The sequence below is a fragment of the Cornus florida genome, unplaced genomic scaffold (assembly GCF_030987335.1).
Source record: "Cornus florida cultivar Cherokee Brave unplaced genomic scaffold, ASM3098733v1 CherokeeBrave_3.0.0_Hap2_Chr07, whole genome shotgun sequence".
In the NCBI taxonomy this organism is placed as follows: Eukaryota; Viridiplantae; Streptophyta; class Magnoliopsida; order Cornales; family Cornaceae; genus Cornus; species Cornus florida.
The window spans coordinates 34,685,010-34,709,062 of record NW_026775577.1 but is presented as its reverse complement, the minus strand read 5'-3'; the positions used below and the strand labels follow the sequence as shown (position 1 = coordinate 34,709,062).

Here is a 24,053-nt window from a genome sequence, read left to right as displayed (position 1 = left end):
ATGATGGAAAACTAAGAAACTTGATTCGTTGTTGTTGTTGGTTGTGCTTGAGGCGCAAATACGCTGTGAGACTCAAAGATTTATGAATTGAAAGTGAGAGAGAAGGGGACAGAGTGTGAGAAAGGATGCCACCAAAGGCAATGATAAAAGATCGACGACAATGACCCGACTTCAAAGGTTACGTGAGGAAGATTAATCAATAACTAGATATCGCGACGATGACAACAAAAAAGTGAATAAGGCAGCGTGAGCAAAAAAAAAAAAAATATAGTGGAGGAATGTTGGAACGTACACAAAATTCAAAACATTGAGAGAAAGAAAAGCAAATAAAAAAATATCAAATAGTGATGAATGTTGACTCACGTTTGATTGTTATGTCGAAATCCCTTACAATGTTAAAAGTAGTATATAGGTATAGCTATATATATATAATATATAACACACACATATATATATACACACATTTTATAACGGTTCGGTGTAGGCCGGTCTAGTCCTGTAGGACCTTAATCCAGGACCAAACCAAAAATTCACGGTTCCATTATTTTAGAACCGTGACCGCACCGAATCGCTATGGAACCGCCCAGACCGCCCAATTAGGTCCGGTCCAGTTTGGTTTTTCGGGTTGACAGTTATTTTGCACACCCCTAGAATGACTCATCCTCATCTTTTACAAATTTTCATCTGCCCAAAAATGGGCGAAAGAAATGAGAGAAGACAACTAGACTATTAAAAAAGTTTTTAAATTAAATACTATCATAAAAATTATAATATTGTCCTCTATAAATTACAATAGTATAAATATTATTGGATAAAATGGTAAAAATAATTAAAACTTTCTCTTTCATTCTCTCTTAACGATCAAACATAGTAAATTATGAATTTATTTTCTTTTCTTCTATCCAACCAACCAAATATATATATATATACACAATCCTTTCCTAGTGATGTCTTATCCATCCCTTCTTAATTCTCTCCCTTCTATCCAATTTTTTCTAGAGCATAATAGTTTCGATAGGGATGATAATATTGTAGGATTGTGTATATGTTGCTTTAAACTTTTTTTAAATAATAACAATGCAAGAAAATTCTGCTTTGTTTGACATAAGTATTAAGGAAGAAAGTGTAAGAAAGAGATAAGGCATTATTTAGTAGCTTAATTGGTAGAGCTCTCCGAGCAAATGTGCTGGGAGAGTGGAACAAATATAAGGGAGAAGGGAGAGCGGAGATGATCCAAAATTGAAAGAGATTGCCTTAACAGTATTTTACTAATTTATCTACATTTTTTTTTTTTTTAATTCACACAATCCCTTTTGAGAAGTAGAAAAAATATCATTAGACCACAAGATCCCCTCCGGGACATTTCGGCAAAGTAACTTGGTAGATAATTGAAAGTTAAAAATGATATATCTGTAAGTCGGTCGAGGAATGCCAAAAATTATTGCATGGCCCCGGGTCGATTATTAGTCAACACGTAAGTAAGTAAATGCGTCAGATTTGTGTTGATTTTGTTTAGCGTTTTGTTTACACATTGACTATTAATTGTCTCAAACCATGTAATAATTTATAAAGAAAAGCCCCATCTTTCTTTTCTTCCTCTGTATCTTACTTTCTTCTAACCAAACAATAGAATAATCTTCATTCCTTCATTTGTTCCGTCTTTCATTCCAATCAAACAAAATCAGAGAGAGAAGTTCTGAACAAACGGTTATTGTGCCACCAATTTAGTTATGCACAAAATTTTCAACCTGAAGGATTAAAATCTATCCTTAATATATATATATATATAGATATAGATATAGGAGTGAATCCCATTTTGACATTTCATGATGATCTAATTCCTTAATATATATATATATATATATATATATATATAGATATAGATATAGGAGTGAATCCCATTTTTTGACATTTCATGATGATCTAATTTGTTCAAGACAATAAAAACAAGAATATTTGTGACTTTTCTAATCCATTCTAGAATGTTACCATTTGACTTCTGGACCGAAAGGGATAAACCAGACAGAAAGAGATGATGGAGATTGTGAGCTAAGAGAATGTAGATGTGGAATGTATGCAAGTCCTCACAAATTGTCTTCACAACTTCCGCTAATCTCACTATTGTGTTCAAATTAAACATGCCATGAATGGAGGCACATTGGTAATAATTAGGTAACATAAATTGTCTTCTTCTAAACCAATAGAAAAGTATGAATAGGATTCTCCATATGTCACGTTGATAATGCAATAATTATGTAAATTTTGTTATATTTTTTATATAATTTTTTTTTTAAGTTGTTACATCAGTGTTGCATTTTGTAACATTGTTGCATGTGTTGCATTGTAAAACAGTTATGTTGCGTTTTAAAAAGTACTGTATATGGTTGTATGCATTTGGCTTAAATTGCTATAACTAGGTGGTACATGAAAAAACAAACAAAAATATATATACATAAAGAGTTGTGTTATTCACAGTGAAAGTCTACACAAGCTCAGTCTTCGAATCATGTAAATTTCAGAATGAGGGTGTTAAATCTTGCCTTACATATAAAAAAATTGCCGCATTAACGTCACCAACTCAATCTTTAAATCCTGTGAATTATGTGAAGTCCTTGTAAAACAAAAAAAAAATTTGACACTTTAGTACCATCTGCTGCATTGGGTTTTCATTGTCGACTCAAATAATTATGGAAAATAATTAAACCTTATAATTGGTTACACCTATTATGATTTTTAAGACTATCAGTAAAAATGATTTACGTGTATAAATAGTCAAGCAATTCACTGCAATGATCACTGTAGTGATTGGAATCATTCAACATGCTGAGATCTACTTGATGATGTGATATATATAATTCTCGCTATCAGCTGTTAGTTTCACTAATTTATTTGACTAAAAACATTTGATACCCACCAAGAAAAAACCAGAAGTACTGCCAAACTACAAGTTACAAGTGGATATGGCCCACATTTTGGCACTATTCAAGAACTAGTCTCAAAACTCAAAACCACCTCTCTCTCTCTCTCTCTCTCTCTATCTCTCTAAGTCGGCACTTTATTAAATGAGAAATTTTCAAACCCCTTGTGGTTTGTTCTTTTTCCATATTTCTTTTTAAAACTTTTACATATTTATAACTTGTATTAATTATATAGGCCAAAGTCTCCATTTCACTCTTTCAAGTTCACACCCCTATTAGTCATTTGTCTTCCTCCTATATAAATTCACATACCACAGTCCTATCTCTCATTCTTAACCAGCTATATCTCAAGAAAGCACTAAAGATGTCTAAAGTTACCTCTCTGATCATGATAGTCCTCCTCCTTTGCTTCACCCTATCCTACGCAGCCCGGCCTGAGCCAACAAAGCTCCCTGAGGTCACTCCGGCAAACACTCAACGCGTAAGTTCAAAACTTATGTCTGTTTATGATTGACAGAGGATGCTAGCCGAGGGATTTTCTATTCCTTAGATGCATTGAATAAGATAATTAGCATTCTTGAATTTTTGTGTTAAATTTTTTTTTTTTTTTTTTTCTTCAGGTTGTTGAAGCTCAGAAGTTTGAGGTGGCAGATGAGAGCTGTGAAGGAGTTGGGGATGAAGAGTGCTTAATGAGAAGGACTTTGGCTGCTCATATTGACTATATTTATACCCAAAAGCAGAAGCCATAGACTTTTTATTTATTTTTATATGTTTATTTTCTTGTTTGGTTTGTAAGATATGTTCTGTTTGGCTGTGGGTTATTTACTAACTAGTTTTCACTGGATTACCAATCTTGTTATCGTTGTGAGGTTTATCAGATGAGATGAACTCATGTACTGGATTTTGAATATCTTTGCTTTATGTTTTGAACAAAAATATATTATGTAGTTCATTTTGAATATATATATATCCTTGCCTTTCCCTTTGTATTTCTTGCTGTTTTCTGTTTTTGTGTGTGTGTGTGTGTGTTTTTTTACTGTGGGAAGATGAGGTAAGTTAATATTGAGTTATTAATCCTTAGTAGAGTGATATGACCAAGTTCTCTTTGGATTTTTAGTTCTTAAAGATGACATGAGAGCAAATTAGTAATGATAGTAATGAATTAAAAAAAAAACTGCTTCTAGGGTCCTACATTATTATTAGTATTATAATGTTGTTGTTGTTCCTTATTCTAACCAAAAAATCAAATTTCATTAACATGGAGAAAGAAAAAAAATGCAGTCAATTAGGATTAAAGAAATGGATTGACTATAAAAATCTTAATCAATTATGATTTCATTTCATAATGTGTAAAATGCCAAAAAAGAAAAACCTTGTTATATAAAGAATGTGTAAAGAAAAATCGACTCCTTATATGTTTCAAATTGAACAAATAAGAACATTTATTAATTTAAATATTAAAATATCAAAAATAGCCTTAGGGTGTGTTCGGAATTAGAATTTGTGGAATTTGAAAAAAAAAAACAATTAAAAAAATTGAATCAAAATTTTCACCAATTTCAATTTCAAAGCTTCAATTCCATATAAATGAACAAATCATTAAAACAAAATAAATATAAAAACGCTTATTTCAATTTTTAAGGGTATTTTAAGGTTATTTTGGCAGGAGGGTATTTATAAAAAAAATAAAAAATAAAAAATAAATAAAATTTGTCAAATTGACCGTCAACAAATATTTAAGAGGCAATTTATGATTATTTTCAAATTATAAAGATTTTTATATAATAGCGTTTTTTTTTTTTTCTTTTCAATTTACCCTTTTATAATTAATTTATACATGCTCATATTACAAGTTACCAAAAATAGTGAAAAGGCAAGGCCAGATAAAAATTTAGAAAACCTTCTAGTGGAAGTAGGACTAGGAGAAGTCTACTTAGTAGCCTAGTAGTAGTACCTACCACATAATTCAAAGTTCATATAGTTTAGTACCTACCATGGCTATATATATATATATATATATATTCTCTCAGTATAGAAAAGAGTTATTGCTGAAACCTAATAATAACAAAATTAGTTTCTAGTTAGCATGCGCAGTCTCATTTAATGTTCTTCTCATGCATTCCATTTCCTGCAGTGTTGAATGTTCATGTGTGTGTGTGTATATATAGATATAGTCCATTTATATTCCCCACCATAACTAACATCTATAAATGAGAGGAAAGACTAAATTTGGCGTTCTTGACCCGGCCTCTCTCCCCGTACTTGTTGACTTCACTTTTTTCTTTTTTGACTTTACAATCGCAACTTCAATTTTGTGTTCCCTGCATTGATTCGAAGTGAATATTATCCATTGGTAGAATCCAGAATCTGTACTTTATATATATATATATATATATATATACATATACATATGCGTACACATTTTTTAACGTAGAATGTAACAATACACGAAATACAATATTGCTACAATATCCTTAAAAACATTTAACTTGAAGATACAACATTCATCAACAATGCAATAAATTTACTTTTATAATGTAAACATAGTGTATTGCATTCTTAACGTAATTGTTTTGCATTTTTAATTTAATGTAATTGTTTCATTGTATTGCATATATTTTTAAGTGACGCACAAGTTTCATGTATGAATAATTTGTACGAAAAAAAGTTTCATGTGCGAGCATAATCAATGATGACTATCATTTCAAATCTCTCCCAATCTTTTCTTCTCTCCCTATTTAAAACAATCCAAACACATTTCACACTATTCTTTCTTTTATTTTATTTTCAAATCATTCAATCAAAACACACTCTTAGACCTATTTATCTAACCGGATGGTCTAACCTACTTAATTCAATCAAAACACATCAAAAAATTCTAAGTGATTGAATCAAATTATTAGACCTGACTATTTACTTTAAAATTTTATTTTTCTCCTGATATTCATTTTTTATTCAAATCATTGTTGCGTTCTGATTTTTGCAATCATGATTGAGCTCATGTAGACGAGGGTTGTCAAATGTAATTGACGAATGGTCAATGAAATATATAGAGAATTAATTCAAATAATAATGTTTAATAGACAATAGTTGGTTGTTGGCACACAGAAACAGCTTTATAAAACACACATTTTTGGATGTGTTTATAAAGTTGTATTAGAGTGTGAAGAGCCATTCATTATTAGCCGACTTCGAGTCAATGTTTGCAACTATCAACTTGCAAGATATGGTTGGATTTTAATTGAAATCTATTTATTAACAAAAAAAAAAAAAAATCGATAGTGTTTAATGGGAAACCAAAAAAAAAAAAAAACGCATTTATTGGTATATTCTCCACCATTCAAATTTTTTATTTTTTTTCTTTCTTTTTCATGTACGTGTGTTAGGTAAATACTCACATACAGTACATACTCACATACACCACTGCGATAAATTCTAACCTCAACTCCCTATAAAGGGAAGAGAGATTATACCGAGAGTTGGACGTATTTTGGTGGACAAATTGTTGCTTAATGCAGCGAAAACCACGTTATGATGAACTCGAATATGAACTTCCTATAAAGAGAGGGGAGATTATACCAACTGTGTTAATAGTAGTTTGAGGTATTTTGTTGGATAAACTATGACTTGATGCAATGAAAACCAATTTACGTAATTTTTTGGAGTTCAACGCAATGTGCCAAAAAAAAAAAAAAAAAAACATTTAGTACAAATCGAGACTAGAGTGGACTTATATTTGAAGCTCATATAAAATGTAAGGTTTATGACTTATGAGGCTGAGCCTGGTAAAGTTTGGTTCAAATAAAGTTTTCATTTCAAAGTTATTTAAAAACATAACTTAATTCAATATTAAGAGGCGACAAAGGATTTCTTATAAATATAAATATAATTTTTAAATATGAAAAAAAAAAAAAAAAAAAAAAAAAAAAAAACATTAATCAATCAGGGCCGGCCACGCAGTCACCTAAGGCCTCCAATTTAAGCCCAAAAAAAGTTTAAACCTAGAACCTCTCAAATTTAGTATATTCGCCTAGGGCCTCCCAAAGTGTTGGGCCTCTCAGGCCGGCCCTGTAATCAATGGATCTAGGGGACCTCACCATTATGTTAATCAGGAGGAGTGGAAAGAGTGAAAATCTGGGTAAGAGTTTCAAGTTTGTCATTCAGGGAGAGTAATCCCTGTTGCAGATCAAACTGCGCAAGAAGTCCAAACCGCTAACAGCATTTAGCACGCCTCACGGTCATTACCAATGGACCGTTATGCCCTTTGGTCTTAACACAGCACCACAGATCTATCAACGATGGATGGATTCCATCTTTAATGATCTTAAAGATTTTGTTGTTGTTTATATTGATGACATTTTAGTTTTCTCTAAGACTAGAGAAGAGCATAAACATCATCTCCTCTGCCTTTCAGAAAAACTGAAAAAGTACGGCATTATTTTATCCCCTACGAAGATCGATGTTGAACAAGAATCCATTGATTTTCTCGGCTTAGTTTTAACCCACAAAGGTATAAAACTACAGGATCACATAATTATCAAGATCCGTGATTTCCCAGATATCCTTCAAGATAAAAAACAACTTCAAAGCTTTTTAGGCATCTTGAATTATGGTCGATCTTTTATTAAAGGGTTGGCACAAAAGGAACTTCCTTTATTAAAAAAGCTACAGAAAAATGTCCCCTTTGATTGGACCGCTAATGACACCACCATTATCCAACAGATCAAAGCCGATTTGATACAGATCCCTGAAGTTTATTTTCCCCAGACTGGTGATAAACTTATTCTTGAAACAGATGCTTCGGACCTCTGTTGGGGATGTGTCTTAAAAGCCATTCCTCAAGAAAAATGGACTGATGACACCCCATCATCTCCCAATGAATATAATAGACCAATCCGGACTCTCTCTTGTATCATATGACATGGTACTATTTTGCTAATATTGGTGCAACATATACATAAAAAAAAAATTTAAAATTAAAAATTGTTGCACAAAGATGAAATGGCACTGGAGAGGATACAGGTTCCGTAATAGACACCATGAGAAACATGACTTTCAACACCAAGGATGGTTAACTTTTAACTCTAAAGATGGTTATTTCACCAACAAAGTAAGAAGTGATAACACAGAGATTCATTGAAAAGAGGGAATCACTCCAACAGTGGATTCATCTATTAATTAATGTTGAAAATAGAAGACATATTCACAAGCTCATTCATTCAATCCAATGAGCTCTTCTTCAGCAACAACATGTTTCGAGTACAAGTTCAATGGAAATTGTTTGCCTCATCCAATTGCATTACAGTTAAAGTAGAAGCCACTTCCAGAGAAATAATAATGCCTTTGGCATGGTTAAATCCTACTATTTAATATATATATATATATGTATATATATGTATGTATATGTATGTATATGTATATGTATATGTCTACCTTATCACTCAACAAGACAACTCTGTTGATTGAAAATTGAAACAGAACACACAAACCATTCTTGTCATTCAGCATTAAGAAATCTGTCTATTTAATATCATACAAATAAATGCGTTACTCGTTAAACTGCCAAACTAACACAAGCAAAAAGCCAGAATGCAAATTCGTATTGTTCAGCCTCAAGGGAGAGAATATAACAAATTCTTTTACTTCCCACAATAAAATCTAATGACAGAAATAAAGATCCAAACATCAAAGTTTTTCACAAATGGAATGACATACCTATTAAGAAGCTTAACTGAATTTCCTTTGAAAATGTAGTCGAATACCTCTGCCAAATGCTTGAAAACACGTCCGGTCGGGTATGAAACTTCAATCTCTAACAGTCCTGCTACCCGGATTTACGTAGTTGGATACATGGATCATTTAAAAGAAGACACGGGAACTCCCTAGGAGGACATGACTAATGAACTTGTCAAAAAGAAAAAGACATGACTAATGAACTTGTCAAAAAGAAAAAGACACGACAAAAGAGATCATTTTAGTCATGACTCGATATACAAACATAAGAAATAAAACATATTATCATTTGAGCGAAATTGCGTTCACTAAAATGCTATATAATATATGAAAAATAAAACATTAAAGCAACAGATTATTAGTAATCCGACCTATTTTATTACACATCCAATAACACGCTTGTTCATGACGATGCAAATGCAAGACCACACGCACAAGAAAATTGGACGGTGGTGCTGCAAGAATAAGTGCATCACGCTAGATACTTAAGAGAATTTGAAATTAGAGCATACATACTGATCTTAAACTAAGATAATTGGCTAAAAATATATCCGGTACCACAATTACCACTTTTCAGACATCTCTCACTTAGCTTCATGTACTCATGCAACTATAGAGCCAATTAACAAGATTACACTTACCAAAAGAGAAAAATGGATGATCTGACAACAATATAGTTAATAAGATAGGTAAGTGTTTACATTCAGTATACAGTTCAGGAGTTTAACAGCGGTCAATGATTACCAGGTGTGCTTTCTTTGCGATGAATCTCACAGCAACAAACTCACTATCATACATACATGATATTATGCATCGCCAGATTCGCCACCCTATCAACAAGATATATAAAAGAAAATCCCGAAATTCATGACCTGTTGAAATCAGTATCTCTACCTTTTAATTTCAATATGGAGTAATGTCAATTACCGTAGTTTTCACCCTGAAGAATAAGAAAGAAATTTAATTATATTACCACATACAGGTTCTTCAATGCACCATTAAGTTGGACAGGACAAACATCATTGATGGAAAGAAGCATGTCTACCTTTCAGTGAGATTCCTATTGTTTCAACTTCTTCAAGCATATTATTCTCTACTCATCTCACTGTCAAACCGTATTGAATTTTGTGACCACCGCCCAACAAAGAACTACATTTATATATATATATATATATATATATATATATATATATCCCTTTAATATGATTTTTCACTAAGACTGCCCCAGGAAACATCATTTTATCAAAGAGAATAGAGGAGGAAGATGATAGATCTCATAGAGGCCGGTGAGAAGCAACATTTAATAAATCTGCTGAATTGTGAACATTTGATTTATGATACACAATATTTTACAAAAAACTGTATGCACCAAACATAACACTAGAAAAAAGAATATTGTGAGTCTAATAACAAGTATCCACTTTATGAGAGAAAATATATATATATATATATATATATATATAAGTCGCTATATGAGAAATTCACGGCTTAAGCTGGCACCAAAACCCAAGCACCACCCAATATATGCAAACACAAAGAAAAACATAGAGTAGCAAAAACAGATGATTTTGCTATCACATATCTGACAACTTCATGACTTCCATCAACCACCGCCTCGTACATGACACTAAGACTTCTTTTCAAACCATCAAATAGTTTCTCCAGCAAAAACTCAAGGAAAGATCTAACTGTTTCAAATGTTACCCTCCCTGTCACATCAAGAACAAGCCTCCTATTGCTTGGTACAGCCAAAGTAGAAGACATCTTACTCACCCACCCACTATTCTCATTTTCATCAAATGATTTTCTTACTTTTGGTTCAGTTGATGTTGGTTCTAGCCCATTAAGCTCCTCCTGAACAGCAGTTGGACTTCGAAAATAATCAATAGTTAAATGTGAAGCACCTGAATTGATATCTGAATCTGTCTTTGTCAACACTTGGTGTGATGTTTTTACAAGAGTTTCTACTGCACCATTGCAGATCGATGCCAACATGTCTTTCATTTTTCTTTCGTGCTTGGGGTTAGTCAACCCTGAAAAAACTTCATCATATGTGTTGATATCCATGGTCTTGTCAAGATAAACGGCAACCGCTGTGCTCACAAACAACTGAACACAATCACCAATGAGTTCTCTGCACCTCTCACCACACACCACATTCACCCATTTTTGGACAGAATCCGATTCTGAAACATCACGATCAACACTCGTTGAATTATCCATACTAGATGTCTCATCAGAATAGAAAGCAATGACTAGGTTCCTAGCAAAGCTCCCAACTACTACAGAAGCAAAACCAGTCCCAGATGTAGAAGACAGCTTATCCATAACCCGGTCCAGAAACCCCGAATCGCCATTCACTCCATCACTATCCCTCACCTCTGATCGACACCCTCTCATAATTCCAACAGTTAAAGCTGTTGTAACCCTAATCACCGAATCCGAAAACTCCTCCGACTGTGTAATTTTAGAAACTTGCCTCAAACTATTGGGAATTTTGTCCGAGTCAGATTGTATAAACTCTTTCAAATCTTTGGACAAAACCCCAATTGTCTCCGCACAATCGGACACCATTTCAGCAACAGAAATGAGGGCTCCTAAGCACTTCAACAACCTCCTCCTCTTCTCAACCATAGAGGGGCAATAATAAACCCTATATACCCCATAACCAGAAACCCCCAAAGCTGCCAATAGAAGAACCCAATTCTTCCTTTTTCGAGTATAAACCAAACCACTCTTCACTAGTTGCAAATCCATACTACCCAAAATCGAACACCACCAGATTTACAAAAATCTAAAAGAAATTGCGGGTTTGGTCAGGAGTTCATAATTTCAGCTAGAACAGAATTGATGACCGAATTGAACGTGGGTTTATAATTTCACGGAACACCACCAGGTTTACAAAAATCTAAAAGAAATTGTGGGTTTGGATTGTAATCAAGACTTCAGAATTTTAACTATAACACAATTGATGAGCTAATTGAACATGGGTTTATAGAACATCACCAGGTTTACAAGAATCTAAAAGAAAATTATGGGTTTGGATTGAAAACAAGAGTTCAGAATTGATGAGCTAATTGAACATGGGTTTATAGAACATCACCGGGTTTACAAGAATCTCAAAGAAATTGTGGGTTTGGATTGTAATCAGGAGTCTAGAATTCCAACTATAACAAAATTGATCACTAATTGAACATGGGTTTATAATTTCACATGTAAATCTACAACTACAAGCATAAACAAGAACAAAATTACATTTATACACATAGATATATGTATAGATATGTATATGGGTATTGTGTGCACGAACCTGAGGAGAGAGGAGAGAGAAGGGGAGTGACGTGAGAGCGGTTGCAGAAGAGGGTAGTGGCGTCTGGTGCAGGGAAAGAGAAGAGTAGTGGGCAATTGGGCATGTGCTTGTCAATGGAGGAGAGAGAGCCAACGATCAGAGTCAATAGAGCTCAACCACTAGAAAATATATTATGAATTCGTAATAATAAATGAACAAAACAGACCTCGGAATTGGTGTTTACGAAAACTACGACAGCTATATCGTCAGAAAATTTGATCGTTTTAATTCATTTTGGATGATAATGATACACTCACCAATACGTATATATATATTGCAAATATATACAAAATAATATAAGCAAAGGATCGATACAAAATAATAAACTTTAAATAAGTGTTGTACAGACTTACAAAAAATTTTCTTTATTAAACTTCAAACTGGTACAGAGAAATATTACAAAGGAGAGAAAAGATAATTAAAAGATACATTGAAGGGAAACATTACCCTCTATTTATACATAAAATGGACTTGAAATTAACAATTTGAAGTCTGCATAGTGCATGGGATCGTGTGCTGGAATAATGCAGTCGGTCGGCCCACCACTAAGTGCTGTCTCCTTATCTGATGGAAAGTAGACATCTGATGAAGGAAATACTGTTGAGGCAAAGACTTTGGAGAAAAGTTCTTTGTCGTCTTCTGTCGGCAGGATAAGAGGAATCTTTACTTTTTGGGTGGATTCATCTTGTCCTTTAAGTGCTCAGTGAGAGAGTCCCAATAGTCTGCTACGGTAGGCTCATCTTCTGAAATAAGATCTTCATTGGGATCTTGTGCATAACCGGCTAGACAGGAAAACTGATTACCGTCTTGGCTGGTTTGGCTAGAGACTGATATCATAGATGCATCATCTCTTACTGTAGGAGTGGAGGATTCAAAGGATTTAACAAATTTAGTCCTCATAAAATCCATGCATTTAACCATTAAATCAGCTTCGGTAATTAATGGTTGTTGTTTTCTGATCATATCTTTAACGAGATCAAATGGGTTAAAGATTTCAGGTTCTGGAATAGTTAACTTTGGAATCTTATCCATATATTCCATTGTTTTCTTTCTGATCTGATGGAGGAGGGCTTGAATAGGTTCTTGAGTCATGCCTGACCACCATCTGTAATAAAAGATCCGCTGAAGGACCGGTAACTTGTCAGTGGTATAACCACATTGGAAATCCCATTTCCAAATCCAAGGGATTCCAAATTCAGTAAAGAACAATAGGGTGGATTTCCCTACAGGAATATTATCCTGTCCTCGTAATTGAGGATGAAATTGTTGCCATGGCAAATATAATTGACTGATAGATTCGGGCAACATATCCAGATCAGGGCCAAATATAACCCACCAGGGTATAACCCAGTTTGGGAAATCAGTCTTAACTGATTGAGGACATATCTTGAAGAACCAAGAATGCCTATGCTTCGGATTTTGATAAAAGAACGAATATGTCCATGCTGAGATATAATCCCAATAATTGTAACTGTGACCATAGGATATTTTCCTTGGCAAATTGGGATTTAATCCCCAGTCACTAGGCCTTATAAGCCTCTTAAAGATAGCTTTACTATAAGTAAGAGGACTATCTTTGGAATTCGGAAATTGCTTCGTGTGGTTGATCTCCACAGAGGAAGTTTCAGTAAGAATGGCTTCATAGATATATCTATGGCGACCATCCGGTGCAGCATATTGTTGGGTTTGGAAATATCTGGATTTTACTTCCCAAGGATCTGGCATCCATTGTTCATCTTGAGAATCCAGTACCAATACTGTTTGAATATACCTTTGATTAGGTATCCATGGAGTTTCTTGTTCAAGAACCTCTTTCATGGTTGGTTTCTGTTGTTTTTGCTGGGAACTGCTGCCTCCTTTAGAAGGATTTTTGAGCAGATCAGCAACATGCTCCAAATATGGAAACTGATCATCAGTGAGTGGTATAACCACTTTGGCCTTAGCCTTGTTTTTGCCACGAGCCTTTGGAGTAGTACCCCGGCCCTGCCCATGGGGGGGCTGATTCATGAACCCTGCAAAAATTCACGAGTTAGAAAATCAGGTAAAGAATTAGAGCTGCCTTTAATATATTCAATAGAAAAATCAAAAGCAGATAAATCAGCTTGCCAACCAGCAAATATCTGTTTGGAAACTAAATTCTTTACATCTTTTTCCAGTACTTGTTTAGCAGCACTACAATCAATGCGTAACAAGAATTTCTGATTGATTAAATCATCTTGGAATTTATAAATGCATTTAACCAAAGAAAGAATTTCCTTTTTTATGGTTGAATAATTTAATTGTGCATTTTTCCAAGTTCCTGAAGTGAAGCGAACAAGCTCTTCTGTTCCTGTAGTTGGATTTTTCTGTTTAAGAATACCACCGTATCCAATATTGGAGGCATCTGTTTCCACAATTTTGAACCATGAAGAATTGGCTAGAGCTAAACAAGGAATTTGTTTGGCTCTGAGTTTAATCTTCTGGACTGCTTTGGTGTGTTCCAAAGTCCATGGAGAAGGAGATTTCCTTAACCTGGTATACAAAATTGCTGTGTCCTGTGCAAGATTTTTGTAGTGACTTCGAATATAATTCAAGCTACCCAGAAATCTTTGAAATTGAGTTTTATCCTTAATCTCATCTGGAAATTTAGAGGCAAACTCAATACTGCGATTAATAGGTCTAATTTTTCCATCACAAATTTCATGACCAAGAAATCGGACCTTAGTTAAAAACAGTTTTAGTTTAGGAGCAGAAACTACTAAACCACTTCGGTAAATGACATCTTTGAAAATTTTCAAGTGTTTATAATGCTGATCAATTGATTTTGAAAATATGAGAATATCATCAATATAAACAATCGAAAATTCAGTAAAAGGATTAAATATGTCATTCAAAATATGTTGAAATTCTGAAGGGGCATTTTTTAATCCAAATGGCATTACTGTCCATTCATACTGTCCGAAAGGTACACAAAAGGCTGTTTTGTACCTGTCTTCTTCTGTAATTTGCACCTGGTAATATCCAGATTTAAGATCAAATTTAGAAAAGATCACAGCAGATTGTAACCTATCTAAAAGATCTTTGATGTTGGGAATTGGGTATCGGATCCAACTTAAAGTAAGGTTAAGTGGCCGATAATCAATAACCAATCGAGGAATTCCTCGTTCTTTTTCAGCATTTTTATTGACATAAAAAGCTCTGCAACTCCAGGGGGAGTAGCTAGTAGTGACAAGCTTTTTAGCCATTAAAGAGCTGATTTCAGTTTTACATAATTCCAAGTAGTCAGCTTTCATGTGGCTGGGACTAGCTTTAGAAGGAATCATGCTATCGGTAAACCCCTTTTCATAGGGTAAAGAAACAATATGCTTCTTTCTGGCCCAAAAAGCATTAGGAATCTCACTACAGATTTCTTTTAGAAAGTTTTGTCGTAGTGACTCAATTTTCCTTTGCTCAATGGGTTGTACCAATCTTTGATTAATTGGATTTGCATCATTGAGCTGGAGAACCTTGGCCAAGAATACATCTTTATACCACCGGAAATGAGTTAAAGATGGACATCTTAGATTTTGCAGAAGTTCACAACTCCGTTCACTATTAGCACCTTCAGGGCCAACAAAATGTTGGATAATAGTGGTAATGAGTGTGTAAACAGCATCAGGAGTAGGGCCTGATTGTTGAGTAGCTTCATCTTTAACAAGCTTAGTTGCAGAAAAGATTTCAGCTTTCTGAATGTCAGTGAGAACATTATCCCACCATCCTTTAAGGATACCTGTAAAACCAGCAACGACAAACTTAGCAATGGTTGGGTCAGTATTGTTGTTGATTTTACAGACTTGGCCCAAAAAGCATTAGGAATCTCACTACAGATTTATTTTAGAAAGTTTTGTCGTAGTGACTCAATTTTCCTTTGCTCAATGGGTTGTACCAATCTTTGATTAATTGCTAAAGAGGATACCTCCTTTTGCAAATAATTCAGTTGTTTTTCCTTGAAGATAATGTTATCTTTCAGAGCATTGATATGCTTATTTACTGGTGGGGTCAAGAACTGGAAAGTAATTGACTGACCATGTAAATTAGAGCATATTCCATGAGAATCAATTTTCTCAATTGGCATAATCAAAGCTAAAAAGGGAGTGCCCAAAATAACTTGTTGTGCCATGTTTCGGATGAGTAAGAAAGTAGATGGTAGACAAATACCTTCTTTACAAATGAAAACATGATTAAGTTTATACTTAATCTGCATCTTACCTCCACTTGCACTGGTAAGACCTTGAGTGGTTTTCTCAAAATATTGAGTAGGAACCAATCCTTCCTGTATGCAGTTCATGTCTGCACCACTATCAACTAAAGCAATTGCATTAGTGATTGTGTACTCCTGGTTAATTACCAAATTGATAGATATATACCATTTTTGGTAAGTAACTTGATTCAAAAGTTGAAGATAATTAGTACCTTCGGATTAAGGAACTTCATCATGGGATGATGAAGATGGAATTGCAGATTTTGCTTTTAAAAGTGTTATTTCCAAATCCATCTTAGTCTGACAAGACTTTAATTGACGAATTTCTTCTTTTAAAAGATTAATCTCCATTCTAAGATCAGGGAGATTAGTAGGACGAGAATTTTGTCCTTGGTGTTCTAATCTGCTTAGAACTTCTTTCATGCTGTAATGATTTTCTGCTCTCAGAAAACCTGGATTATCCGTATCCTCATTAGATCGTGCCAGAGCAGAACCTATTTCAAAGACTTTCATCTTGATCTGAGGATCTTGGATATGATCTATAAGATCCAATAAGGATTGTTGGGTCGAGGTCAAAACATTTAAGCTTAACCCATTCATCTCAACAATTGCCTTATAGTAATCATCATACGAAGGATTACAGGAACATCTAGGGTTTTCAATCTCTGCTTCAGAGGAAGAAGAAGACTGTAATTCCATGACAACATCTCCGTAATCACTTGATGATTCTGGTTCAGAAGAACTAGTATTAAGTAACAATTTACTTAATTGAAGTCTCAGTTCCTCTTCTATGTGAAGACTACTGAGTTTCTCCTTAGTTCTGCATTTGTTTGCATAACGGCCAATACGTCCACATTTGAAACATTTAGCCTCAGCTTTGGGCTTTCCTTTACCCTTTGCTTTAGGAGTATATCTCCTTTTAGGCTTAGTATACTGTCTAGAATTATCCTTTTCCTTTGAATAATTCTTCCGTTTGGAATACTTCCTTTTATAAGGTTTTTCAACCTTATTTCTTTTCCTAGGTTTAGGATAAGATAAGGGAGTCTGATAGGCAAATTGATCACAAAATTCACCTACTTCCTTTCGACCAGTTAATCTTTGGGACTTTAACTGGGATTGTAACTTCAGATCATTACAGAGAGCTAGACCTTCCTGGATTACAATGTTGACTAATCCACCATAGGTATAGTTTCTGTAAGGGACAGAGATACCATTATGCATATCTCTAAGCTTTTTCCTGATTCTTTCTGCAAAGAAGGTTGGTAAACCATCTACAAATTTGGCTTTCCAGTGCTCATGATTTGCATCATTGAGCTGGAGAACCTTGGCCAAGAATACATCTTTATACCACCGGAAATGAGTTAAAGATGGACATCTTAGATTTTGCAGAAGTTCACGACTCCGTTCACTATTAGCACCTTCAGGGCCAACAAAATGTTGGATAATAGTGGTAATGAGTGTGTAAACAGCATCAGGAGTAGGGCCTGATTGTTGAGTAGCTTCATCTTTAACAAGCTTAGTTGCAGAAAAGATTTCAGCTTTCTGAATGTCAGTGAGAACATTATCCCACCATCCTTTAAGGATACCTGTAAAACCAGCAACGACAAACTTAGCAATGGTTGGGTCAGTATTGTTGTTGATTTTACAGACTTGGCTATACATCAGTATTTGATGAATAACCTCGTAAATCTGATAATCAGATTTGCCATCTATGTTCCATTCATAAATGGTCTTGCCATGAAAAGATTTCTGTGTATGAAAATAATCTTCTTCATACAAGATATCTTGAGGTGTGGGCCTGGGATAATAATATCGACTCGGAGCAGGGGCTGTATTAGAGTGGATATTCTTATCATAGACAATTCTGTTGAACTCAGGCATCTGAGTAAAATCATTTTGGAATACCTCAATATGAGGTAACACATTCTCAGAATCAGAACCAATTTCAGATTCATCATGGGATAAAGTCTGAAGTTTGAGTCCTTGAATTTTCTGAGTAAGAAGAGTAAGAAATTCTTCATTCTTCTTAGGATGTGTCAGATTGAAGCCTTGAACTTCAATTGCGGGTTTCACCAATGCTTTGGATAAGGAAGCTTCTGGAGGAGAAGGTTTCACAGAAATACACTTAGTATTAATTGTATTTAATACCGTGTCGATTTCTGTTTCAATTCTCCCAAGCTGGGACCCTATCGTTTGTAAGCAAACATTAGTATAATTGTTCTGCCTGTAAACATGAGTAATGTCCTTTTTAGTAGCATTACAGGATGAATCAATTATCCTAGGTTGGCTATAAGCCTTGGTTTCCACTTTAGAACCACTGTCCGGGTCAATTCTTTTCAGAATTAGATGGTCAGGGGGAGGATGGACAGAGTGGAAAACCTTATCTTCAGATGTGGTCCATGGTTTGAGAAAATTATCCAATATGTTGATATTAACAAGAGAATGATTGGTCATGTAAAACCAAGAAACAAAAGGTATAACCATTTTATGTTCTTGTAGAAAATCATAAAATTGGGTTTTGAAAAGTTGTAATTGATTTTGGTCAAAACTTTTGAAATACCAATTTCTGAATTCTCTATACTGTTCCTGTTGAAATTCAGTATTAATTGCAATTCTATCAGGGACAAAATCCATTAAAACTAATATTCATGAGGATCATTAATGTCTGTGGGATCTTCAAATTGATCCTTAACAGATTCGTTTCCGATTCCCATTTCAGATGGAGTTGGGCTAAATTCAATTCCAAATTGGCGACGAGACATACCCATGGGTGCTTTCTCGTAAACTCCTCTTGGAATCTGATTCGGAGATTGTTGTATTCCTGTCAGCTTGAGCTTGGAATCAACTGATTCAGGGAGTCCTTCCTTACGATAATCTGACGAGATCGAATGTCGAGAAGGAGGACAAGAAACACGATAAGGAAGATGACTTCCTTTAGATGATGCAGATCTGGATAGATCTATAGATTTTCTGAAATTCAGAAAAACATCACCATCCTGGTCCTGAATAACACAGTCTAGGCTATGATTAGCAATTGGCTGTGCTGGAACGGCATTAGAAATCGTCCAGTGTTCAGGAAATGTTATCTCACTCCAAGGAATCATCCTTTTTGTGGCAACATTGGATGTATATATGTTAGTGTCCCATAACGCTGTTACTCCTTTAGAGTCTTTGCGTATGGCCTTGGGACACATAGTATCAAGTACTTTATAATGGATGCGATAAATAACACTTATCACTTCCGATCCAGGTAAGTAATCATATCCATAAGTCTGTACCCTAAGACTAACTGCCTCATGGATATTTTTATCTGTTAAAGATAAATTCAGACTAGGATAGACATCAAAATAAACCGGTCCATGACATAGACTGGTTTCCAGTGCACCCATCAAAGAAGGGTGAAATTTCAGACATCGAGCATCCTGTAGGGTTGCTTGAATGCAGGCATCCATACCTAACAAGGTTAAAGGTTTAAAAGCAATTTGAATTAAACCTATATGGATGTACTTATATTTATGCATGTGCCTCTGAAGGTCACGGGAAGACAATAATTTAATTATTGTATCCTTAGTGCTTAATTGCATGGTTTGTTCCATGGTCTTAATAGTCCATAGATCAGCTAAATTAAGCATTCCGATTTTGTAAATGCTTTTTGCACTTACTGGAGGAATAGTCCATTTGTTCAATTAATGCTTTTTAGGTTCTTATTGTTAATGATGGGATTTCCAATGTGGTTATACCACTGACAAGTTACCGGTCCTCCAGCGGATCTTTTATTACGGACAGTGGTTCTAAAGTTGTTCATTACATAATTACGATAATAATCATGCTACCAGAACCTAAAAAGCATTAACAATAAGAACCTAAGCCATCATGGCTCTGATACCAAAATATTGCAAATATATACAAAATAATATAAGCAAAGGATCGATACAAAATAATAAACTTTAAATAAGTGTTGTACAGACTTACAGAAAACTTTCTTTATTAAACTTCAAACTGGTACAGAGAAATATTACAAAGGAGAGAAAAGATAATTAAAAGATACATTGAAGGGAAACATTACCCTCTATTTATACATAAAATGGACTTGAAATTAACAATTTGAAGTCCGCATAGTGCATGGGATCGTGTGCTGGAATAATGCAGTCGGTCGGCCCACCACTAAGTGCTGTCTCCTTATCTGATGGAAAGTAGACATCTGATGAAGGAAATACTGTTGAGGCAAAGACTTTGGAGAAAAGTTCTTTGTCGTCTTCTGTCGGCAGGATAAGAGGAATCTTTACTTTTTTGGTGGATTCATCTTGTCCTTTAAGTGCTCAGTGAGAGAGTCACAATAGTCTGCTACGGTAGGCTCATCTTCTGAAATAAGATCTTCATTGGGATCTTGTGCATAACCGGCTAGACAGGAAAACTGATTACCGTCTTGGCTGGTCTGGCTAGAGACTGATATCATAGATGCATCATCTCTTACTGTAGGAGTGGAGGATTCAAAGGATTTAACAAATTTAGTCCTCATAAAATCCATGCATTTAACCGTTAAATCAGCTTCGGTAATTAATGGTTGTTGTTTTCTGATCATATCTTTAACGAGATCAAATGGGTTAAAGATTTCAGGTTCTGGAATAGTTAACTTTGGAATCTTATCCATATATTCCATTTTTTTCTTTCTGATCTGATGGAGGAGGGCTTGAATAGGTTCTTGAGTCATGCCTGACCACCATCTGTAATAAAAGATCCGCTGGAGGACTGGTAACTTGTCAGTGGTATAACCACATTGGAAATCCCATTTCCAAATCCAAGGGATTCCAAATTCAGTAAAGAACAATAGGGTGGATTTCCCTACAGGAATATTATCCTGTCCTCGTAATTGAGGATGAAATTGTTGCCATGGCAAATATAATTGACTGATAGATTCGGGCAACATATCCAGATCAGGGCCAAATATAACCCACCAGGGTATAACCCAGTTTGGGAAATCAGTCTTAACTGATTGAGGACATATCTTGAAGAACCAAGAATGCCTATGCTTCGGATTTTGATAAAAGAACGAATATGTCCATGCTGAGATATAATCCCAATAATTGTAACTGTGACCATATGATATTTTCCTTGGCAAATTGGGATTTAATCCCCAGTCACTAGGCCTTATAAGCCTCTTAAAGATAGCTTTACTATAAGTAAGAGGACTATCTTTGGAATTCGGAAATTGCTTCGTGTGGTTGATCTCCACAGAGGAAGTTTCAGTAAGAATGGCTTCATAGATATATCTATGGCGACCATCCGGTGTAGCATATTGTTGGGTTTGGAAATATCTGGATTTTACTTCGCAAGGATCTGGCATCCATTGTTCATCTTGAGAATCCAGTACCAATACTGTTTGAATATACCTTTGATTAGGTATCCATGGAGTTTCTTGTTCAAGAACCTCTTTTATGGTTGGTTTCTGTTGTTTTTGCTGGGAACTGCTGCCTCCTTTAGAAGGATTTTTGAGCAGATCAGCAACATGCTCCAAATATGGAAACTGATCATCAGTGAGTGGTATAACCACTTTGGCCTTAGCCTTGTTTTTGCCACGAGCCTTTGGAGTAGTACCCCGGCCCTGCCCATGGGGGGGCTGATTCATGAACCCTGCAAAAATTCACGAGTTAGAAAATCAGGTAAAAAATTAGAGCTGCCTTTAATATATTCAATAGAAAAATCAAAAGCAGATAAATCAGCTTGCCAACCAGCAAATATCTGTTTGGAAACTAAATTCTTTACATCTTTTTCCAGTACTTGTTTAGCAGCACTACAATCAATGCGTAACAAGAATTTCTGATTGATTAAATCATCTTGGAATTTATAAATGCATTTAACCAAAGAAAGAATTTCCTTTTTTATGGTTGAATAATTTAATTGTGCATTTTTCCAAGTTCCTGAAGTGAAGCGAACAAGCTCTTCTGTTCCTGTAGTTGGATTTTTCTGTTTAAGAATACCACCGTATCCAATATTGGAGGCATCTGTTTCCACAATTTTGAACCATGAAGAATTGGCTAGAGCTAAACAAGGAATTTGTTTGGCTCTGAGTTTAAACTTCTGGACTGCTTTGGTGTGTTCCAAAGTCCATGGAGAAGGAGATTTCCTTAACCTGGTATACAAAATTGCTGTGTCCTGTGCAAGATTTTTGTAGTGACTTCGAATATAATTCAAGCTACCCAGAAATCTTTGAAGTTGAGTTTTATCCTTAATCTCATCTGGAAATTTAGAGGCAAACTCAATACTGCGATTAATAGGTCTAATTTTTCCATCACAAATTTCATGACCAAGAAATCGGACCTTAGTTAAAAACAGTTTTAGTTTAGGAGCAGAAACTACTAAACCACTTCGGTAAATGACATCTTTGAAAATTTTCAAGTGTTTATAATGCTGATCAATTGATTTTGAAAATATGAGAATATCATCAATATAAACAATCGAAAATTCAGTAAAAGGATTAAATATGTCATTCAAAATATGTTGAAATTCTGAAGGGGCATTTTTTAATCCAAATGGCATTACTGTCCATTCATACTGTCCGAAAGGTACACAAAAGGCTGTTTTGTACCTGTCTTCGTCTGTAATTTGCACCTGGTAATATCCAGATTTAAGATCAAATTTAGAAAAGATCACAGCAGATTGTAACCTATCTAAAAGATCTTTGATGTTGGGAATTGGGTATCGGATCCAACTTAAAGTAAGGTTAAGTGGCCGATAATCAATAACCAATCGAGGAATTCCTCGTTCTTTTTCAGCATTTTTATTGACATAAAAAGCTCTGCAACTCCAGGGGGAGTAGCTAGTAGTGACAAGCTTTTTAGCCATTAAAGAGCTGATTTCAGTTTTACATAATTCCAAGTAGTCAGCTTTCATGTGGCTGGGACTAGCTTTAGAAGGAATCATGCTATCGGTAAACCCCTTTTCATAGTGTAAAGAAACAATATGCTTCTTTCTGGCCCAAAAAGCATTAGGAATCTCACTACAGATTTCTTTTAGAAAGTTTTGTCGTAGTGACTCAATTTTCCTTTGCTCAATGGGTTGTACCAATCTTTGATTAATTGCTAAAGAGGATACCTCCTTTTGCAAATAATTCAGTTGTTTTTCCTTGAAGATAATGTTATCTTTCAGAGCATTGATATGCTTATTTACTGGTGGGGTCAAGAACTGGAAAGTAATTGACTGACCATGTAAATTAGAGCATATTCCATGAGAATCAATTTTCTCAATTGGCATAATCAAAGCTAAAAAGGGAGTGCCCAAAATAACTTGTTGTGCCATGTTTCGGATGAGTAAGAAAGTAGATGGTAGACAAATACCTTCTTTACAAATGAAAACATGATTAAGTTTATACTTAATCTGCATCTTACCTCCACTTGCACTGGTAAGACCTTGAGTGGTTTTCTCAAAATATTGAGTAGGAACCAATCCTTCCTGTATGCAGTTCATGTCTGCACCACTATCAACTAAAGCAATTGCATTAGTGATTGTGTACTCCTGGTTAATTACCAAATTGATAGATATATACCATTTTTGGTAAGTAACTTGATTCAAAAGTTGAAGATAATTAGTACCTTCGGATTGAGGAACTTCATCATGGGATGATGAAGATGGAATTGCAGATTTTGCTTTTAAAAGAGTAATTTCCAAATCCATCTTAGTCTGACAAGACTTTAATTGACGAATTTCTTCTTTTAAAAGATTAATCTCCATTCTAAGATCAGGGAGATTAGTAGGACGAGAATTTTGTCCTTGGTGTTCTAATCTGCTTAGAACTTCTTTCATGCTGTAATGATTTTCTGCTCTCAGAAAACCTGGA

The 24,053-nt window shown here is 34.8% G+C and overlaps 2 protein-coding genes and 1 long non-coding RNA gene across 3 annotated transcripts; 1 reads left to right on the top strand and 2 right to left on the bottom strand.

Moving 5' to 3' along the window:
- Positions 1 to 3,079: 3,079 nt before the first annotated feature.
- On the top strand, positions 3,080 to 3,907 carry LOC132267019 (phytosulfokines 3-like). The gene is made up of 2 exons (XM_059768047.1): positions 3,080 to 3,399; positions 3,539 to 3,907. The coding sequence occupies exons 1-2, from the start codon at positions 3,283 to 3,285 to the stop codon at positions 3,665 to 3,667; spliced, it is 246 nt and encodes an 81-aa protein (XP_059624030.1). The 5' UTR covers positions 3,080 to 3,282; the 3' UTR covers positions 3,668 to 3,907.
- A 4,488-nt stretch (positions 3,908 to 8,395) lies between these two features.
- LOC132267018 (uncharacterized) lies at positions 8,396 to 12,251 on the bottom strand. The gene is made up of 2 exons (XR_009468817.1): positions 11,962 to 12,251; positions 8,396 to 9,756 (listed from the first exon to the last, which is right to left on the bottom strand). It is a non-coding gene; the product is annotated as an uncharacterized LOC132267018 (long non-coding RNA).
- On the bottom strand, positions 9,931 to 11,968 carry LOC132267017 (protein PHLOEM PROTEIN 2-LIKE A10-like). Its single transcript, XM_059768046.1, has one exon. The coding sequence runs from the start codon at positions 11,406 to 11,408 to the stop codon at positions 10,140 to 10,142; it is 1,269 nt and encodes a 422-aa protein (XP_059624029.1). The 5' UTR covers positions 11,409 to 11,968; the 3' UTR covers positions 9,931 to 10,139.
- Positions 12,252 to 24,053: the final 11,802 nt, after the last annotated feature.

Excerpts from the sequence above, each read along its gene's own strand:
- LOC132267019 (XM_059768047.1), top strand. The coding sequence starts at position 3,283 with ATGTCTAAAGTTACCTCTCTGATCATGATAGTCCTCCTCCTTTGCTTC. Across the intron at positions 3,400-3,538 it reads CTCCGGCAAACACTCAACGC|GTTGTTGAAGCTCAGAAGTT; the intron begins GTAAGTTCAAAA and ends TTTTTTCTTCAG.
- LOC132267017 (XM_059768046.1), bottom strand. The coding sequence starts at position 11,408 with ATGGATTTGCAACTAGTGAAGAGTGGTTTGGTTTATACTCGAAAAAGG.